Source organism: Hylaeus anthracinus, unplaced genomic scaffold, assembly GCF_026225885.1.
Source record: "Hylaeus anthracinus isolate JK02 unplaced genomic scaffold, UHH_iyHylAnth1.0_haploid 11981, whole genome shotgun sequence".
Classification (NCBI taxonomy): domain Eukaryota; kingdom Metazoa; phylum Arthropoda; class Insecta; order Hymenoptera; family Colletidae; genus Hylaeus; species Hylaeus anthracinus.
In genome coordinates, this window is record NW_026534329.1 from 9,084,070 (window position 1) to 9,103,312 (window position 19,243).

General features: G+C 50.7%; 1 protein-coding gene across 1 annotated transcript; it reads left to right on the forward strand.

The window, feature by feature from the left end:
- The first annotated feature begins 4,118 nt into the window (after nucleotides 1-4,118).
- LOC128885685 (uncharacterized) lies at nucleotides 4,119-4,706 on the forward strand. The gene is given in 1 exon segment (XM_054139868.1): nucleotides 4,119-4,706. A coding segment is annotated over 1 exon segment (588 nt).
- The last annotated feature ends 14,537 nt before the right edge of the window (nucleotides 4,707-19,243 follow it).

Consider the following 19,243-nt stretch of genomic DNA (forward strand, 5'->3'; position numbering starts at 1 on the left):
ATCGAACACAAACCTAGCCTTTGATAGTAGTTTATTAAATTCATTTTTGAACAAAGATACACATTCCTTCCTTGAAATCAACGTCGTCACGCCACTTTCACCCTGCTGGCAGCGCCGCACCTTGTACAAAAACCTTGTAAATATGTTCAATTTGTTTAATATTTTAATATGTTTAGTACTGTGAATATGTTAAGTGCGTTGCTTGTTACGAATGAAAGGCGTTCAATCATGTAATGTAACAGCGGCGTATACGTGTATAATTGTTGGAAAGATAAGCACATCGAATATTACCATCGCGTTCAAATATCACGATTACAGATACAGTAGCTCACGAAAGTATTCGAACGCCTCCAATCTACATAGTTTATAAATAAAATACACACGTTAGGTTTAGGTTTTCAAAATAAAATTGTAAATAAAGACACATAGGAGTCTTGAGAACGTATAAGTAAAATTACAGAAAAATCTGACAACACATACAGCACTCACAAGGCATTGAGTATAAACATTCCATTTTCGGACGTCACAAAAGTATTCGAACGCGTAGACATTACACTGTAGTCGATTCCGAGACATCGTGTAGTTCATACAGATTTCGTAGAGTATAATCTTTTAGAATTATTCTAGTTATGAGAACGAAAAAGTCAAAAACTAGTCAATGTGAACGGGAATTGATATTGAAGTTACATAGTGAAAATAAATCTTATCTTGAAATTGCCAAATTATTAAATCGAAGTAAATCTACGGTACATTATATAATAAAAAAGTCGAAAACTGAAGGAAATATTACAAACAAGAAGCGTACAGGACGTCCAAAGAAGTTAACGTCTAGAGAGGAGAAAATGATTATACGTGAAATTAAGAAAAATACAAGTACATCTGCACCAAAGCTTGCAGCGATTTTTGCAAATAGTTTTAGGAAAGATGTACATCCCGAATTGTGTCGTAGGGTTCTGCGGAGTAATGATTTCCATGGAAGAATATCACGAAAAAAGCCATATATCAGTAAAATTAATAGAAAGAAAAGACTCACGTTTGCAAAAACGTCTGTTGACAAAGATATTTTATTTTGGAATAAAGTTATTTTCTCGGATGAGAGTAAGTTTAATATTTTCGGTTCGGATGGGCAGCATTATGTGTGGAGAAAGTGCAACACAGCATTGCAAATGCAAAATATGATTCCAACTGTGAAGCAGGGAGGTGGTTCAGTGATGATTTGGGGGTGTATGGGGGCGAATGGAACGGGAAATCTTGCTTTTATTGACGGAATTATGGATAAATACAAATATCTGAATATTTTAAAACAAAATTTGAAGCAAAGTGCAATTAAATTGAACATATTGGATAATTTCTACTTTCAACAGGACAACGATCCTAAGCATACAGCTAGGATTGTAAAGGAATGGATCATATATAATACCCCGCATACACTACAAACTCCTTCGCAGAGCCCTGACATAAATCCCATAGAACATTTATGGGCCGAAATTGGAAGAAAACTTAGAAATTATGATATAACGTCCAAGGAAATGTTAAAAAACAAAATAACAGAAATATGGAATTCCATTGAAAAAAAGACAACAGAGAAACTTGTATACAGTATGGAAAGCCGACTGAGACACGTTATTGATGCCAAAGGAGGACCAACCAGATATTAACATCAAACAATTCAAGATTTATTCGTACGTTCGAATACTTTTGTGACGTCCGAAAATGGAATGTTTATACTCAATGCCTTGTGAGTGCTGTATGTGTTGTCAGATTTTTCTGTAATTTTACTTATACGTTCTCAAGACTCCTATGTGTCTTTATTTACAATTTTATTTTGAAAACCTAAACCTAACGTGTGTATTTTATTTATAAACTATGTAGATTGGAGGCGTTCGAATACTTTCGTGAGCTACTGTATCATTGGAAGAAGGACATGTAAATATCGCGCATTTAGGCTAAACCTTTATTTTACTATTTCTTCTTCATGTACGCTCCAAATACCGAACCCGTAACTCGAAACACCAGCGTGGTTCGTCCGCGCGCACGTTGTCGCTAGGACGAATCGACCGGCTTGGGGGGCGCGAGACGGAGACGAGGTACAACTCGTAAACATCAAATTCTCGCGTGTACCGAGTCGCGAAATTTCGAAGACTTTTTCTATAAACTGGCGACGATCACGTGGTTCTAAGATCCTTTGTCTCCAAAGCTTCTAGAACGTTCCACCGAGTTTACGTGGTCGAGCAAGGCACGAGCCTTCTTCACTTCTTCTCGTACAGTCGCACGAAGCGTGAGTGAAGTCCGAGTTTCCCATAAATTGAGTTAGAGTGCGTACCCCGTGGTATTTCGATACGAAGTAAGTGATAGGGAGAAACTCGGGTCTCTCGTTAAAATATTTTAACCTTGGGTTTTTATTTTATTTATTTATATTTTTCAATTTATTTTTCTTACATTAGAGATTATTATTATTATTATTATTAAAATCAAAGATCGTTTTCAATATCGTTTCTGCGCGTGTGTGTGTGCTTATCTTCTCAGCAGGTAATCCGAGCGAGCTATAGAAGGAAGGCGAACGAAACGTTAGATTTACGTTGGAAAAATTTAGTGGTGAGTTGTCTTCCTTTAACGCAATATTTATAAATGTAATTTGTTGTGACCACTCGGAATATCAATAAATGATATTTCATTTCCGGGGTAACGCTAGTTGATATTCTAGGAACAAATATATATATATTTTCACTGTTTTTCTTTATTAAATACGTAACTAGATTTTTTACGATTTCATATGTGTATTTTCTGTATGAATTTATAAGGAAAGAAAGTGTGTATTAAATCTTGTCGACCGGACGTACATTTGAGCCACTAATTACATAACTCATTGTATTATCAAAATTAAAATCACGAAATTATTAATTGAATAAATATTACAGTGGCGTGCTAACAGTAGAACATTCTTAAAGTTAAATTAACCGCTCGCATCCATTAAAAATCCCAAATCCTAAATTTAAAGACACAGAAATTCACATACGAGTCAGGGCCCGTACGAGACTGAAGCGACAAAGACCTGACCTTGCCGATAGGCAAGTAAAAGTATATATATATATATAAAATTATAAAAATTATTTAAGCTATGACGCAGAAATCTGTGTCCCACGTCACAACCTGTATCGTGATATGCTTCGATTTTTTGCTTTTTTTTTAAAACTTTCCCGCGTGCTGTATTGATATGTATGTAGAAATTGCAATATTTTATATTATAAACGTCTATCCTTCAACCTAAATATTCACGTTCTATAATGAAACACGATGCTTCTAGTGCAAATCGTGAATTCAATCTGTTTAAAGTTTGGTCATATAAAAAAGTATTGAAAAGTATTGAAAAGAGATGCTTCGACTGCGCTGATAGATTTCATGGGGAGTGCGAAGGGCTTAGGATGTGTGTTGATTGCGAAGTAAATCACGCGTCTCTGAATAGGACATGCCCCTATGCAGAGTTAGAAATGGCGGTGAATAAAATCATAACCTACAAGAATTTACCGTATTTCGAAGCAAGGGAATACGCGATGATAGAGTTGGGAATGACAGATGGAAAGGACAAGCATCAGGGATGCAATTCGTACAAGTTTTCTAGGTCAAACCAGGAGGAATTCCCCTATCTAAACAGATCCAGAAAAATAAAAAGTCGAGAAATGGGAGAATAGAGAATGCAACGTGCGGAAAAACCAGTGGCATAAAGAAAATAGATCCAGAAATGAGATTAGAAATTAGAATTTCAAAATTATCGTTTTTTTTTGCATAAATCAGTAATAGTATTCGTATAGAATATATTCCTGAAGTTATACAGCAAAATTCAAAGTGTTTCGGTAAATACAGTTCGAGAAAGAGGTAAACGTCGCGCAGGTATACGGGGGCGCGGTCAGTAGCAGTATCCTTAGCGGCCTGGAACACCCCTACTTTCTCCAAAACCTTTATGTCCCTAGCACAGATTTGTCAGCGTGTGTTTACGTAGGCCAGGTCATGACCAGAAAAGCTTGGTGGAAAAGGAAAATTAACAGACATTTTAATTAGTTAACAAGTTAACCACGTATTATGGACTAGCGATAAGACGAAATGTAGATTCCGTGACCGATATGAAAATAGCCATAATGGGAACATTACATCATTTGTGTTCCACAGATGAAAATCCGATTCATGACAATTTTCTGATCGGAGCCGACAGCTGGTGCGAGTGGCGGAAAACTCAGGCGGCAGGTCAAGAAAAATTGTTTAACCATCCACCCCCACTTCACCCAGATGTCGGTAAACACATACAACCAATTTACGAAGAACGTTCGAAGGAAGACCGGCTAATTCGATGTTTAGGTGGCCATACCCAGAATTCGAACGAAAGCTTCAATTCTACAGTCTGGCGCCTAGCACCGAAACATTTAAATTCAGGCATAAAAATGATCGAAATTGCCGCTTTCATTGCTGCCAGCATTTTTAATGAAGGGTACTCGTCCATCCTACGAATAATGAACGCACTATAAATGAACGTTGGACAACAGAGCAAATTTTTTGCCGATACGCACGACGCGCAACGAATCTCGAGGCAAGAGTGTCGCAGATCAAGCAGCACGAAGAAGGCTCGAACAGCTCGCAGACTGCTTCAAATGTAACAAAACAAGTTTCATGAGGAAGCGGAAAGCTTGCTGTATGGGCCTGGTATAGGAGATTAACCTCCGATTACTGTAAGTTTTCAATAACTGTTCTGTCGAACCCTAGCTGATTCGGCGGAGAACCAATCGAATTAATTCGCATATATCAGCAATTAACGCGACATCTCCAAAACGGATGAAAGAACACGTACCTTTCTAGATTCGATCGCCACGCCATGCGGCGCCAACACCTAATCGACAAATGAAGTAACATCACTTCTTCTGTTCGATGCTACGAGCCTCGCGGCTTCCGTTACGTTTCTCGAACACTTGGCTCTCGCCGGCTCTCGCGAACACACGTGTTCCATCGACGCATTCAGTGTAATTATATCTTGCTATCCCGCGAGTTTGTGCGTTCAATAGACTCACGGATCGTGTTATTTCTTCGAGTCAACAACGCCCGATGCGTTAATTGCTTTATTTCGCGTACTACCACATAGCGACGCCATTTCGGCGGACTTTGTCCACATTCTTAGCTTCCCTTCAAACCTAACGATCATCTCTTGACCTTCTTCAGGGATTCTCATGCCAACGAGCCACGCTCAGGCATAATTCACTTTCTATGTTGGCATCTGCCCATAGAATTCCGTTCTTCGCATCCACGCGAATCCATATCGTTGCATCTAGCAACTCATCGCGTTCACTCGAATTATTTCGACGTGTTACCGCAATATTTCGCTTCTACAGCACATTCAAGGTTATCGAATCACCAATGCTGCGTGATAGCGCACACAACAATCGCATCGTACAACTCTCATCTCCTTCCCCGTTCAGGATTAGAGCCCACCACTCCTACGTCTAATCTCACACAAAGCCGATCGGCCGATCGCTCTGCAGGACGTTCCTAGCAACGTCCTGACCTTTCTAAACGAGATCGCACCGTCGATTAACACTTGCGTCGATCCAGCTCGCCTTGCATCATTAGTGCAACATATTCGACGATAGATTCCATGAATCTTTCGCCTGCGACGCGGTAGCGAGCTCGGTCTCTCCGACATAGCGAGAACCACCGACCCCTGCGTCGCCCACACTTACACACATAGGTTCATTGCAGTTCGATTTCTGACTCGTTTTTGATTTTCCAAAACCGATATTGTAATATAAACTCGTTATTTTGTAACAATACATATTTATATGCTAAACCTTGAAAACAATCATTGCAATCCCGAATTGCTCTTTCCCGTTAGCGAATACAGTTAAGGTGAGGTTTAGCTCTTTAATTGAAGACGAAGATCCAAAGAAAGAGTCACAGATAAGCTGGGACGTAGTTCATTGGATCTTCCCAAAAGATTACGATTATTAATCTATATAAAAATCTGAAATTAGTGCAGCCGGAATTGAAGTAAGTAAACATTGACATAAATACTCAATTTGGTATTGGTAAACATTAACATCCATACCCAAAATCTAGGGTAATCATTTTTCCTGTTTGCTTTTGTTACAGATACAAACAGCTAATAGCATTAATAAGCAGTTAGCGGTTGTCGAAAGCAGTTAGTCGGCCGCTGCATGGCTATCTCAAAATTTATGACAAGGTCGCGGAGTTAACGTGCCTTGGGGAAGTGGTTGTAAAAACAAGGTATCCAAATATCGACGTCCGCTACCTCCAAGCCGACCGGCAATGGGTTTGTCCTATGATTGACTTATGGCGACATAGGAGACTCCGAGTGGAAAGTAGGTGTCTGGGCGACACCTTCGACCGTTCGAAGTCCGTCGAGTCAGAGACTCATAAACAAATAAATCTTGACTTTGGTACGCTGACTCGACGGTCATTCGACACGGCCAGGAGGAAGTCCTTGTCCGTTTCCACTCGGAATTTTCCATAGGGTTCTTCCCATGGTCGCCACGGAAAAGAGAGCCAAACATTATTTAGCACACAGTCTGTTTTTGGATCTTGCGGAGTCGACATCGAGTCACGCTCCGACTACTGTTTGTTAATAAATTGTTTTTGTTACCAAAACACATAGTGCTTCATCAATCTCACCCGCGCAATCCCTTCAGACTGTTCGGCGAAACATGTGTTCAGACAACACGACGGTGCATTTCGTTAAGAAAGAAACGTTCCTAAGAGATGGGGGTCAGGTAATGAACAAGGGTGGGAGTGTTTTCTGTAAAGAAAATTGTTTTTCTACAGAATTCAGTTTCGAAGTAACCGCCGCAGCGTCAACTCGCAGAAAATGATTCGATCAAATCCGGAGTGGTTCGAAATGTTTTGCATTTACGTGGAGTGTGGCCACAATGCGGAAGAGGCAGCGCGGTGTTATCGCCAACGATATCCGCGATCGCGGCCGCCGACTGCCAAGAGCATTCGGCTATTGGCATCGCGGCTCTATTCGGATGGGGTCCTCTAGCCGAATTCTTCCGATTCGGAACGCCCTCGCCTACGTTCCGCGAATTCGGAGGAAGAAGTCCTGGATCGGATTGCTGAGGATCCCACCCAAAGTGTGCGCGACGTAAGCCGCAACTCGGAGTAAGTTTAACTTTTTACCGCTTTTGTGTTTGTTGTCGGAATTATGTATGCTATTCATAATTATGTATTCTATTCATACCAACTATTTATGTTGTATTTCAGCGTCAGCCGGTCGTCGGTGCACCGAATTCTTCGGGAGAATTCTCTGCATCCGTACAAATATGTATGTGCGGGTGCAGAATTTACTCCCAACGGATTATGAAAAAAGGGTGGCGTATTCTTGGTGGGCCGGTCAGCAGCCCACCAGAGGTGGGGCCATGGAGGTGGATGGACCGCGGGGTGGGACGTGGTCGCTCGCCGACCCCTCGGTAAGGGTCGTACCCCTGAACGAGAACACTGGGCCAACCAATCTCGGGTGAGACACGTGGATTATTTCACATCTCACCGCCTAGCAATGCTACTGTCACGGGCGAGGAGGATGCCCGCCTCTTCGCGCGCACCGCAGGGTTGGTCGATATGCAGGACGTGGCCCATAGACTAATCTTCGTGTTACCCACGAAAACGCAAAACCGGGTCATGCTGGGTGCCACTACATATGGCGTGTCATCGTGTGATCATCGGGGCTAGCGGACGCAAACATACCGATGCACGACATCGACGACTCCATTGAAACTATGGTCGCATGGGCTTTGGACGAGAAACGGTCGTTGCGACGCGAGTTCTCCAACTACGTTTAACCCTTCTTTCAACTGGGTGGAGATTAACGCCCTCTTCGTCGAGCTTACTGCGCGCTGGCACCCCCATAGTTTTCGAGGAGCTTTGGGCCAGGCGGGAACTCATTACCTCGGCTTCCTGTTTCGACCCCGCGTTTCGAGCGATCCTCGTTTTCTCTTGGACCCGGGCCTATCCTTTCGAGGATGCGCGCTACTCTGCTGGGGGTAGTCTATCATTGGGTGGGGCCATTCTACCTATTTATCGGGAATGCCGAAGTGGAGTTGGACGTCGGGCAATCCACATCCCTCAGGACCTGCAGTACCAGCCTGCATGTTCGCCCCTCTACACCATGTATCAAAAGTTGAGAGTCCTATCTACCCCCTTCATTCTACACCTGAGGTCAAGTTATTCGATCCTCGTTCTCAGTCAGTGTTCCGTATCACTGACTGGATTGGTTCCCTATTTATTGCTACCGCCCACCTCCCCCCTTCCCTTTTAGTCCCTAGCACTCCCCCCGTCCCTCTTGCCCTTACCTACCTCCTTTGGAGGTTCTGGCTAACTGAACGCGGGTTTGCAAAGTTCCATCCCCCCCCCCCCCCCGGTGTAACTATCCCTCTCGGGCCCTGATCCGGATGAGGGCTCGCCAACGTCCATCCGTGTCAGGGTTACCGGCTTATACATGCTTCTACCTATCCCTTTTTTGTCGTTTCTATTCCTATTTCTAAATACGTTTGTTTTAAGTGCGGCAGGGAGGAGTATTCGGGTGAGGGATTCCCACAGCGTGTCTGATGATCAGACGCGACTTCCGTGGATGGGCCCCAGCCATCAGGCTTGTCAACCCGTCCTTGCTGCCACACTTTCCTACTCAGCGAGCCTATTCTACTGATGTTAGGCTGGATTGTTTTGTATTCCTCATGACTCTCAACCCCGAAAACATGGCGAATTCCTTACGTAGCTCGCGGTCACCACCCGCTCCAGGGGGACCAACTTGGATTCCCCCCTTTTTCCACTGGAAGGTTGTTTCTACAGTTTGGAAGGGTCACCACCCCTTCCACAGGGTCTTTGGATCCATCTGTGTGATTCCGTGACCCCTTTTTATACAATGGTGGAGTTATCCTTAACTGTGGCCACGCCAGCATTACTGCCAACGTGCCATAACTGTTACTGCCGATGTTCCACCGACGTGCAGTGTTCTTTACTGTTGCCACGCCGATATTTCTATCGACGTGCCATAATTCTTCCTGCGGGCACGCCGATGTTCCACCGACGTGTCGTGTTATTCTATTGTTAGTCAATATTTCTATTGACATGCCATAATCCTTACTGCGGCTACGCCGATATTTCTATCGACGTGCCGTGTCACTTGCTTGACTTTTCCTTGTTAGATTTGGTGGCAGAGACTGATGAGGACACAGCCTAGGGGGCCCATGCGATTTCTGCTTTCTGGCTTTGTTGCTTGTCCGCGATCGCATGTTGGGCTCTCCACTCTGTCAGCATGTCTGACAGTGCGTGTCTGTTGCCTCTCTCGCTGCCTTACTGTACTGTTCTTGCTATTCTGTTCCGTTCTAGTCCGTAATAATGAAGTGGTCCCAGTGGACCGCTGGTTGGTTTTGATGTCAATCAGCGGCCCCCCCAGGTTCACTTCATTACTACCTCCCTTGCTTTTCTGTTACTTCTTTCCTTCTTGTTGTTGGATGGTGTGAAAGGGGAGAAGGGAGCCCCAACTTCGCTCCCCTCTGTGATCCTCTGCCTCGGCGGGACTCCATTCGTTTCCTGTTTTCGGGTTTGCCATATAGTCCCGATTCCCGGTAGTTGTTTGGTGTTCCCCTTTCATTCTCTTACGTTCCCATGGTTCCCCTTTCATTCTCTTACGTTGACATCGCTTAATCTTCATGGATTCACGTCTGTAAGAAATTTTGTTATCTTTTTTGGTTCTAATAGTTTAACTTCATTGGGATTGATGATAAATTGTTCCAAGTGTCTACTTCTCTTCATCATCAATCTTGGACATTCACACAGGATGTGTGTCGTTGTTTCGGGTTCTTCTCCGCATTGGTTGCAGACATTTTCGGGGCATTTACCCATTGTGTTTAGGTGCGCCTTTAGGGGGGCGTGTCCTGTCAGTATACATACTACATTTCTAGCGTCTTCTTTACTTAGGTTGTATCTGTCTAATTCTCTTGTTGTTGTTAGTTTCGGTGCCGAGCAGTGTCTTGGCTTGCTCGCACCCTTGTGTTTCTTCCGATTTTCTTTTCTTCATGGTGTTTCTTAGTTTCTCGATTTCTATCGTGTACGCTGTTTCTGGTAATGGGATATCGGCTCTTTCGTTACCCATTATGCCATTATGTCCCGGTACCTATTGGATTTTTACTTTATTGTTTCTAGCAAGTGTATTCAATCTTCTCCTGCATTCTGTGGTAGTTCTTGATGTTATTTGCTTTGATAGCCGCTTGGGTGTCGGTGCATATGGTTGTTCTTCTGTTATTTGTATCGAGGTTGATCATTTCTTGCGTGCATTCTGAGATGGCTATTACTTCAGCTTGGTATACCGTCGCGTATTTCCCAAGTTGCTTGAAGCCTTCGCTATTCATTCTTTTCCTGCAGTACCAGCCTGCGCTGGAAAGGTTGTCTTTTTTAGAGCCGTCGGTGTACCAAACTATGTCGTTTTCATTGTGTAGTTTGTGGTGTTCCATGTTTCTCGGCTGTCTATCTTTGTTTCATATCTTTTCTCGAAGATGTGTTCTGTAATTAATCTATCTTTCGGCATTAGGTACTGTAACGAATCATTAGCCGCGACCCTTTCTTTCGCTCGCGCACCGCCGCGCGCCGTCTCCCTTCCCATGGCTGTTATCACCGTCCGCCACTAGTCGAAAGTCGCGTACATATATACCGCAGCCGTGCCGCTCGAGAGCCAGAGTTGCTCGAGCTGGCAGTACGGCAGTATTCGATAAGAATAAAACGCCGATATAAAATCTGCTAACTCGCACTCTCACTTTTTTTACCGTTCCCGTCTTCCGACAGTCCCCCCTACGGAGTAGTGACGGCGGAATTGATGCGTTAGCACCTTTCCCAGTCACCCGCACTCTCCGCTTACCCAGACCCCTACGCCGTAACTTAGTTCACAAGACGGGGGGTATCCGATTGCCGGCAGACGTTACGCGTTTGTGGAACGTCTCCGAGCCACCACGATCTTCCAGCCTGGGAAAAGCCATACCAGCGCCACGCTTCAGCTTTCTCCCCCTGTTAGACGAAATATCCCCACCATTCCGCACCCGCCTACTAATTACGACTCTGGCGACCGACTGAGTCGGCACCCCGCTTGCGAAACTCCACCCGCCGGACTTTCCGTGACAAATGCTACATATCTTTTATGGTTTCATTGCTATTCTGTTGTATAATTTGGCTGTGGCCTGTTCCTATATCTTCCCAACAACCCCAGCCATGCAGTCTCATGGCTTTTTTTTTTTTTTTTTTTTTTTTTCGTGAGGAAATGCGTTTACGCACGCCCCCTCATAAGGAGGGGGTAGTGTGGGACTCGCCCCTTGATTTGATATTAAGGGGAATACCCACTAAAACCTCACGGTGGCCGGCCACGGCGCACTGGGGAGAGGCACCGGGATCTCTTACGAACGCTACCGGTGCCCCCCCCCCCCCCCAACAAAGGGAGGAGTGCCATCCGGTAAGGAGTGAATACCTCCCCACCTAACCGCGGGTGCCACAGCCCCCGGTCTCGCCTGTCCCTTTTAGTCGCCTCTTACGACAAGTAGGGATTACTGTGGGCGTATTCTGTTCGCCGACCCACAGGGAAAATGCAGTCTCATGGCTGTCTTTATTGCCAATTCCTTGATTTTAATGTCTAGGGAGGAACTATTAGTTATACACTCCCCCTTACCCAGAGGGCGGTCCTTTTCGAGAAAGTGTGGCGTGCGACCCCGGCCTAAGTATGGGGTCTCACGTGGAGGGAAGTATGCTCGGAGACGACGGCGAATGAGGCTAGCGACTCGTCTCCGACAAATAGTACACAGCCAACCGGTACACAGCCCAATATAGAGGCCCTACTCCGTGTGGTAGGCCACAGCGGGATCACGCTTAACAGCCAGCCGGAAGGAGGAGCCGTGGAGGGGTGCTGGCAAGAGGATGGCGAATTGCCTTCCCCTCCTGAAGATGACTCCTTCTTTACAGGAGACGTTAATAGCTTTATAGATGAGCTCTATTCTTGACTAGCATCCGAACCCCGGTCCTTGTAGGACGAAGGCGCGCAGGCAGTCTTGTGGGCCGCCGTAGGTGGATCGGTGCTGTTACCCCCGCGTGTCATCAACCGACACTTCCGCTCCCGACGGGAGAAAGAGATGAAGGGGTAAATCGCCGACAGCGGTACCAGTGACCACGCACCGGACCAAAAAAGGGAGCAGAGGACGAGGGTTTTAAAAAGTCGGAGCAAAACGGACAACACAACGGAGAGTAAATCAGCAGTTCCCGAGAATGACGCACCAACAAGGTCTGCACGCCCTAGGCCGGAAATACACGCACTGCACGCCAAAGCGGCGAAATTCACTGCCATTATTCGGGACAATCCGTGGCAGATAATCGGCGCACTAGGCGCGGGGGTGACCTCACGCTCGTGGGCCACCGCTATAGCGAAGGCGCTCATTGCAGGAGGCTTGGATCCTGCGACGGCCGCAGCGTGGAAGAAACGTTCCGGCAGGAGCGACAGGGAGGAGCAAGTCTCCATTTCCCGGAGCGTAAAGGCCCTGGTATGTATATGGGCATACTAGGGCAGCATCTCGAGCAAAGATCAGACGCAGGAAAAAAAAATGGGCGCTTTAGACGTGGAGGAGGTCGAGCGAACAGCGGAAGAGGACGAGGATTCGGTGGCCGCGAGGGGTTTTTCGAAGGTGATGATTTCCGGGCCAACAGCTGCTACCCTCAAAGCATCGAAAGTATGTCCATTCTACGTAGTTGCACGCCTTCGTTGCTGTAACGCCCCACATACTGACTTACTAACCAGGCTCGGAGACGATGCGATTAGGACAGAAAAACTCAAAGATGGACCAGTCGAAGTGGGCTGGCTGCAGGCTGCAGCTGTTGCCCATAGCAGGGAGATGCATGCATCTAACAGCAACATCGACTTCCTAGGATCATCGAAAGCCGATCGTGCAGATATGGCAGAAGGCGACCGCGAACTGTTCTGGGGGGCAGCGACAATATACGGAGGCCGTACCCTGGGAGCATGAGGCTGGACGCACGCTTTCCTGGCACTGGGGCAGTTGGTCGAGGTCACCATGCCTCTTCCAAAAACCTCCAGGTCGGGTCAAAAACCACGACCTAGCTGATATTCCATTACACTAGGGTGGCGCTTCGGCGTCCTCCTGGGCAGGGAATTTCGGCGAAGTCGGCGGGCTGCGTCCGGTCAAGTCCACTCACCGCACCTCCTCGTGGTGCTCCTGGGTCTCCGCCTGGCGCTCGCTTGCGAGAACCGACTTGCTGGATGCGGAGGGCGAACGCGGTGAGCTGGCATCTGGCGGATCCTCTGTTGACAACATGGCAAGTTTGGAGGCATGGGTACGGCCGCCCACCCGCAATGGGGTGCTTTGACAATGACCATGGACAACCGAGGATTAAGCGTTAACGGTGCAGAGGGCGTCGGATCCCTCAGTACCGGCGCGGTGAGGAGTAGTCATCCAGGCTCCCCCGCGTCGTTATCTTACGACTGGGAGAACCCCGGGGTGGACCACCAGGCCCGCGGGTTCAGCAATGCGCCTGGTAAAGAGACGTCTGTAGCGGGGACCTCCTCCGCTGCGGCGTCTTCCGGCGTCAGCGTTCGCGATGACGTGTTTCTCGTGCAGCCCGTCGTCCGGTTGGAGAGGGTGTAGGGGCGGGAGCTCCGCTCCGGCCGCCTCCTGGCAGCTGCAAACGCGTCCAACACCGGCGCTGACTCCGACGGGTCAATCAGCTCGGTGTGGTCGGTGCGCTCCTTGCAGTCGCCGCTAAGGAGGAAGCGAGGTCGACCCCCTACTGCTGGGGATTGTGTCGGCTTCGCCGACGCTAAGCGAAAGCCCAGCGAGAGAGAGCAGCGCCTAGCGATGGACGTCGCGGACCATTTGGTGTCCTCCGTCCGGATCTCCAGGCACTGCAAGCCTATCAAGGGCGAAGAGGAGCTGGCGGCGGAGATGCGCCACGCGCCGACCGCCGAACTGGGCTCTCGGATTTTTGAGAGTTCGGAGGCGGTCCTGAGGGGTTGCGAAATGCTCCAACAACATTCAGGGGCCGATGGTGCGCCAGCTGCGGATTGCACCATCAGACACGCTGCCGTCGAACAGGCGAAGCGTGTCAAGACCTCGGCCCCAGAGGTGGAGCTGGAGCAGACGATCGCCGAGCTCAAGGCCCACGTGACCGAGCTGGAAGCCCGGCTTGCGCGGGGCCCAGTCGCGCCTGCCGCAATGCCGTCGGTGCCGCCGCCCGTCGATCCGGCGGTATCGGTGCCAGTGCCCCCTTCGCGGCCGAGTGCGTCCTCGACGGTGAGGTCGAGTCGGCCTGCTGCCTCGAGGCCTGCGCCCGCCGTTCCGTCGCGGAAGCCTGCGCCGGGCGTGGACGTCGAGGGCCTCATCCGTCGCCGCTGCGGCGCGATTGGGGGCGGTCTCGCTGGTGGCTGCCGCGAGCGGGGCTCCGCAGGGGGTGCCGCGGGCCGCGCCGCGCCCACCTGCGGGTCCCTCCCAACCTGGCCCCGCGGCGGTGGGGAGCCGCCCCGGGACAGTCAGCGGGGAGCCCGCAAAAAAGTAGAGAGGCAGGAGAAGGAGCGGGAAGAAGCAAGCTGGTGGCCCTGCTGCCCATCCTGCTCCGGCCTTGCCGGGCCGAAGCCTCCGCCTGCGCCTGTCGCGCCCTCCCTGACCCGTCCGGCGCCTGAGACATGGTCGAAGGTGCTCGGACGCAAGGGGAGGCGTGCGGAGGCGGCACGCTCTCGCACTCGCGGGGCGTGGCCGGCTGGAGCTCCGGCCGGGCCGCGGGTTCGTCCGGCGCGTGCGCCGAAGAGGGCGGCGGTATCCCTCACCGTCGCCCCGGGCAGCGCCATGACCTATTCAGAGGTCATGGCAAAGGCGGTCGCTGGCGTGCGGATACGGGATGTCGGGGTAACCGGCATCCGGTACCACAAGGGGCAGACCGGGTCCTCCATTTTGGAGATCCCCCGGACAGCGCTGCCGGGGTGGATCGCCTGGCGGAGCTGTTCGCCGGCACGGACGTGAGGGTGTCCAGGCCGATTAAATCTGCCGAGGCGCGGGTTAGCGACCTGGACGAATCCGTCACGGCCGACGGCGTGGCGGCGGTAGTTGCCGCGGTAACCGGGTGCCCGGTGGACGAGGTCCAAACCGGCATTATCCGGCGTTCCGAGTCCGGGCTGGGCACCGTCTGGCTCCGCTGCCCGGCGGCTGCCATGAGGGCCCTCCTGGCGGCTGGCCGCCTGTTCGTCGGTTGGTCGTCCGCCCAAGTGGAGGCCTTGCCCGCGCGAGCCCTCCGATGCTTCAGGTGCCTGGAGCTCGAGCACGTGCGGCAGAAGTGCCCCTTCGAGGCGGAACGCGGGGACCGGTGCTACAGGTGCGCCGGTGGGGGCCACCGGGCACGAGAGTGCACGGCGCCCCTGCGCTACCCGGTCTGTGCTGACCTGGGCAGACCAGCCGATCACCGGCTCGGGGCCAAAAAATGTGCCCTTCCACCACCAAAGCAGGGGAGGAAGGTGCGCGTGACGACCCAGAGGTCGGGCGAATCTGCGCCGGTCACTCGACCGGCGGCAGATGCGCCGGCTGAGGCGTTACGGGCGAGATCGCCGACTGCGATGGAGAGAGAATCCGGTCCGGGAGGCCATGGACATGGCCTAAAGTTCATGCCCCCGGTCCGGATTCTCCAAGCCAACCTCAACCACTCGGCCAGGGCGCAGGACTTATTTGTCCACTGCCTGGCCGAGTTAGGTGTGGGGTTGGCGGTCGCCGCGGAGTCATACCGCGTCGCCGACCGCTCGAACTGGGTGGCCGATGCGTTGGGCTCCGTGGTGATAGTGGGCGGCGACACCGCGGCCCTCCGCGTGTTCGTCCGCGGCAACGGGTTCGTCGGGGCGAAGTGCGGCGGCCTGGCCCTGATCGGGGTCTACGCCCCTCCGAGTGCCCCCCTCACGGCGTTCGAGTGGCTGCTGGACGGGGTCCGGGACGCATTGTCCCGCTCCCCAGTAGCCCGAACGCTCGTGCGTTGCTGGGTGGCCCAGCAACGGATGCGGGGGGTCGGGCAGTGCTGGAGTGGGCGGCGAGCACGGACCTCCGGCTGTTTAACTGGGGGTCCGTGAGCACGTGCGTGCGGTGGCAGGGCGAGTCGATCGTCGACTTGTCGTGAGCGACGCCCGCCGCCGCGCGTCTCGTGTCGGGATGGAGGATAGCGGAGGAGGTGGAGTCCCTCAGTGACCACCTGTACATCCTTATGGTTGTCTCCACTGCCCCTCAGTACCATCCCGCTCGCGGACCCGCGCCGGGCCGACCGCCGCGCAGATGGGCGCGGAAGCACTTGGAGAAGGACGCCCTGATGGCGGCCGCCCTCGCCGCGTCCTGGCCGGATGCCCCGGCTGGACCGGTCGCGGACGTCGATCGGGAAGCTGACTGGTTTCGGGAGTCATTGACAGCGGCGTGCGACGCCGCCATGCCCCGAGCCAGAAAGCTCTCGTCGAGCAACCTTGCCTCCCTAGCGTTATCCCTCGGATTCGCCACTTACGACACAATGTGTGCTGAGGAGCCGTTACAGGTGGATGCGCGCATGGAGAGGGGGGGTTTGGACCGTGTCGTGAGGGCCGGCTGTCAGCGCAAGGTCCTGGAGGGGTGGAATTTGGCAGCGGAACAACAGGACTGCGTTGCGTTCCCCCGGGTACACCCGGCCACGGCTGCTTACTGGGCTGATGTTATCCACAACGTCACGGCAGCCGAGGGTACAACTATAACCTGGCTCGCCTGGAAGGTGTTCGGCGACGGGGTTGCCATGTCTTGGTAGGCCAACTGGCTGGCAGGAGCAGGCGGGATGACACTGACGTGTAGGAGGACCCCGTCTACGTAGTGGAGGTATACAATAAGTACACAGTGGTCGAACTTCTGTATAGTACAGACGGGGCGGCCCGAGAACCCCCATTACATATATAACGATATCGTAGGATCATGGGCACACCATCACTTTGTGCAGCAGGGGTCGGGCGAGGACGACCCGCAGATGGAGGCGCTCCTGTGCCGGTTGGATATAGAAGCACGAGATTGGGGCATTACGTATCAGGCACACCCCAGATATGAGCGGTTGGATGGGGTAGCGTGGCGTGTCGACTACTCGCACGGCGGGATCAAGGCCAGGGAGATCGACTACTTCGAGCAGGGTAGCGCTTCCACGAGACAGGACATTTGAGGGTGGGGGGGTAATGTCTCGGATCAAGGATTACCGTCAGGAGAGGATGAAGACAGTGGCTATCCCAAAAGGGGCTGGGAATACTGCAACAGGAACATGTTCTCAGACGGAACAATACTGTACAGGGGGGCATCCGACACACCGTGCGTCGGGGTACAGCAACACTACCTAGGCAGAAGCACAAGACTATCCCGATCATTGAGAAGATCGAGAAACGCGAAGACAGAGGGGGCAGTATCCTCCTCCTCTGTTGCCAGCCTCAGCGAAGTAGAATTGGAGTAGGAGCTTAAAAGGAGGCGCCAGGCGAGGACCGCGTCGGAGAGAATCCGATACAACTTCTCGGATTCGGATGCCCCAGGCTTGGAGGGCAGGCTAGATCCGAGGGTGGGTGTAAAGAAGGGGGGAGACCATCCTCCCCTTTCAGAAGCCGAGGCCTCACGTGGAGCGAAGCTTCAAGCACAGGTGACTGGTGTCGACCCAAGACCAGAGGTTCTAGAGAAGCACTATCTACCTCGAGAACATGTGATCGTCTAGGTTATTCTCCCTAGTGCGCGCAGAAAAGATTGAGGAGGCACAGCCTAAGCTCGCTTTGGGGTATGACGGGTTCATCACTCCACTAACGAAGTACGACATAAGACAAGAGACCGATCATGATTGTGAGGCGTGTCATCTCGGTGAGGGCATGATGGAAGATAATATACGTATAATGTATAGATTTGCGCCTCCGAGGAGGGGCGATGCGATTCTCAACAGGTATCGTCGCTTCCGGCGAGAGTTTCCGAACGTGTGCAGGCACGGGCTGATGGCCGTGCTTAAGATCGAAACTGGACTATACAAGATGAGCGGACCACGTATCTACCTCTACTTGAGAGAGATGTGTTACTGGGAGCTCGGGTATGGCTTTGTTCCGTACAAAGAAATCGAGATGCGCCTACAAAGCGAGATGCGCAAGTAGTTGGGCCAGAAGCTGGTACTGGGGGGGACCTCTCGGGGAAGAACATACCTCCGGATGCTCGGGGAGGAAGTGACTAAGTTTATGCAGACAGAGTGGCTCGAGCCGGCAGTACGGCATTATTCTCTCGAATAAACGGCCGATAATCCTGCTCACTCACGCTTTCAAGTTTTTTTGTCGAAAGCGTACTGCTCCCGACTTCACACATATGTGCGGGTGCAGAATTTACTCCCAACAGACTATGAAAAAAGGGTGGCGTACTATCGGTGGCTGCTGGGCAAAATCGACGAGAATCCGGCGTTCTGCAACTCCGTGTTGTGAACAGACGAAGGACTCTTCACCAGGGAGGGATGCTTCAATGGCCACAATTCGCATGTGTGGAACGAGCGGAGTCCGTCTGCGATTCGACCACGGGCGTCCCAATACCGCTGGTCGATCAATCTATGGGGCGGCATTTGCGGCGACTTCATTGTTGAGCCATACATCCTACCCGATAGATTGAACGGCTCAGTACACAAGGTGTTTCTAGAGCACGTTCTTCCAGGCCTCCTGGAAGAAATTCCATTGGAGACCCGGAGGAACATGTTTTACCAACACGATGGAGCCCCCCCCCCCCCCCCCGCCCCATTACGCCGCAAGTGTAAAGGCCTATTTAAATACAGCCTTTCAAGACAGGTGAATCCAGCCGTGATGGTGCTGTCCCGTGGTCCCCGCGGTCACCGGATTTCTTCTTTTGGAGGTACCTGAAGGTACATTTACTACTACTATTCAATTATTTCTAATAAAACTGTTAATTTATTTTATATTTTATACATATTTCGTATTTCAGAATGAAGTGTACCGGCAGCCGGTTTTCACGCCCGAGGAAGTCGTTGCACGAATCCACGCCGCGCTGGTGAAGCTGCAACCCAGCATCCTCCGGAACGTCCAGGGCGCTATTATTCGAAGGGCGACGACGTGTCTAAGAGAAAACGGCGATCACGTCGAGCCCTTTCTCCAATAATACAAATCGGCCCCTTTCGGGGACACCAAATTTTGGGTGCAAAGGACTCGGACTTAAAA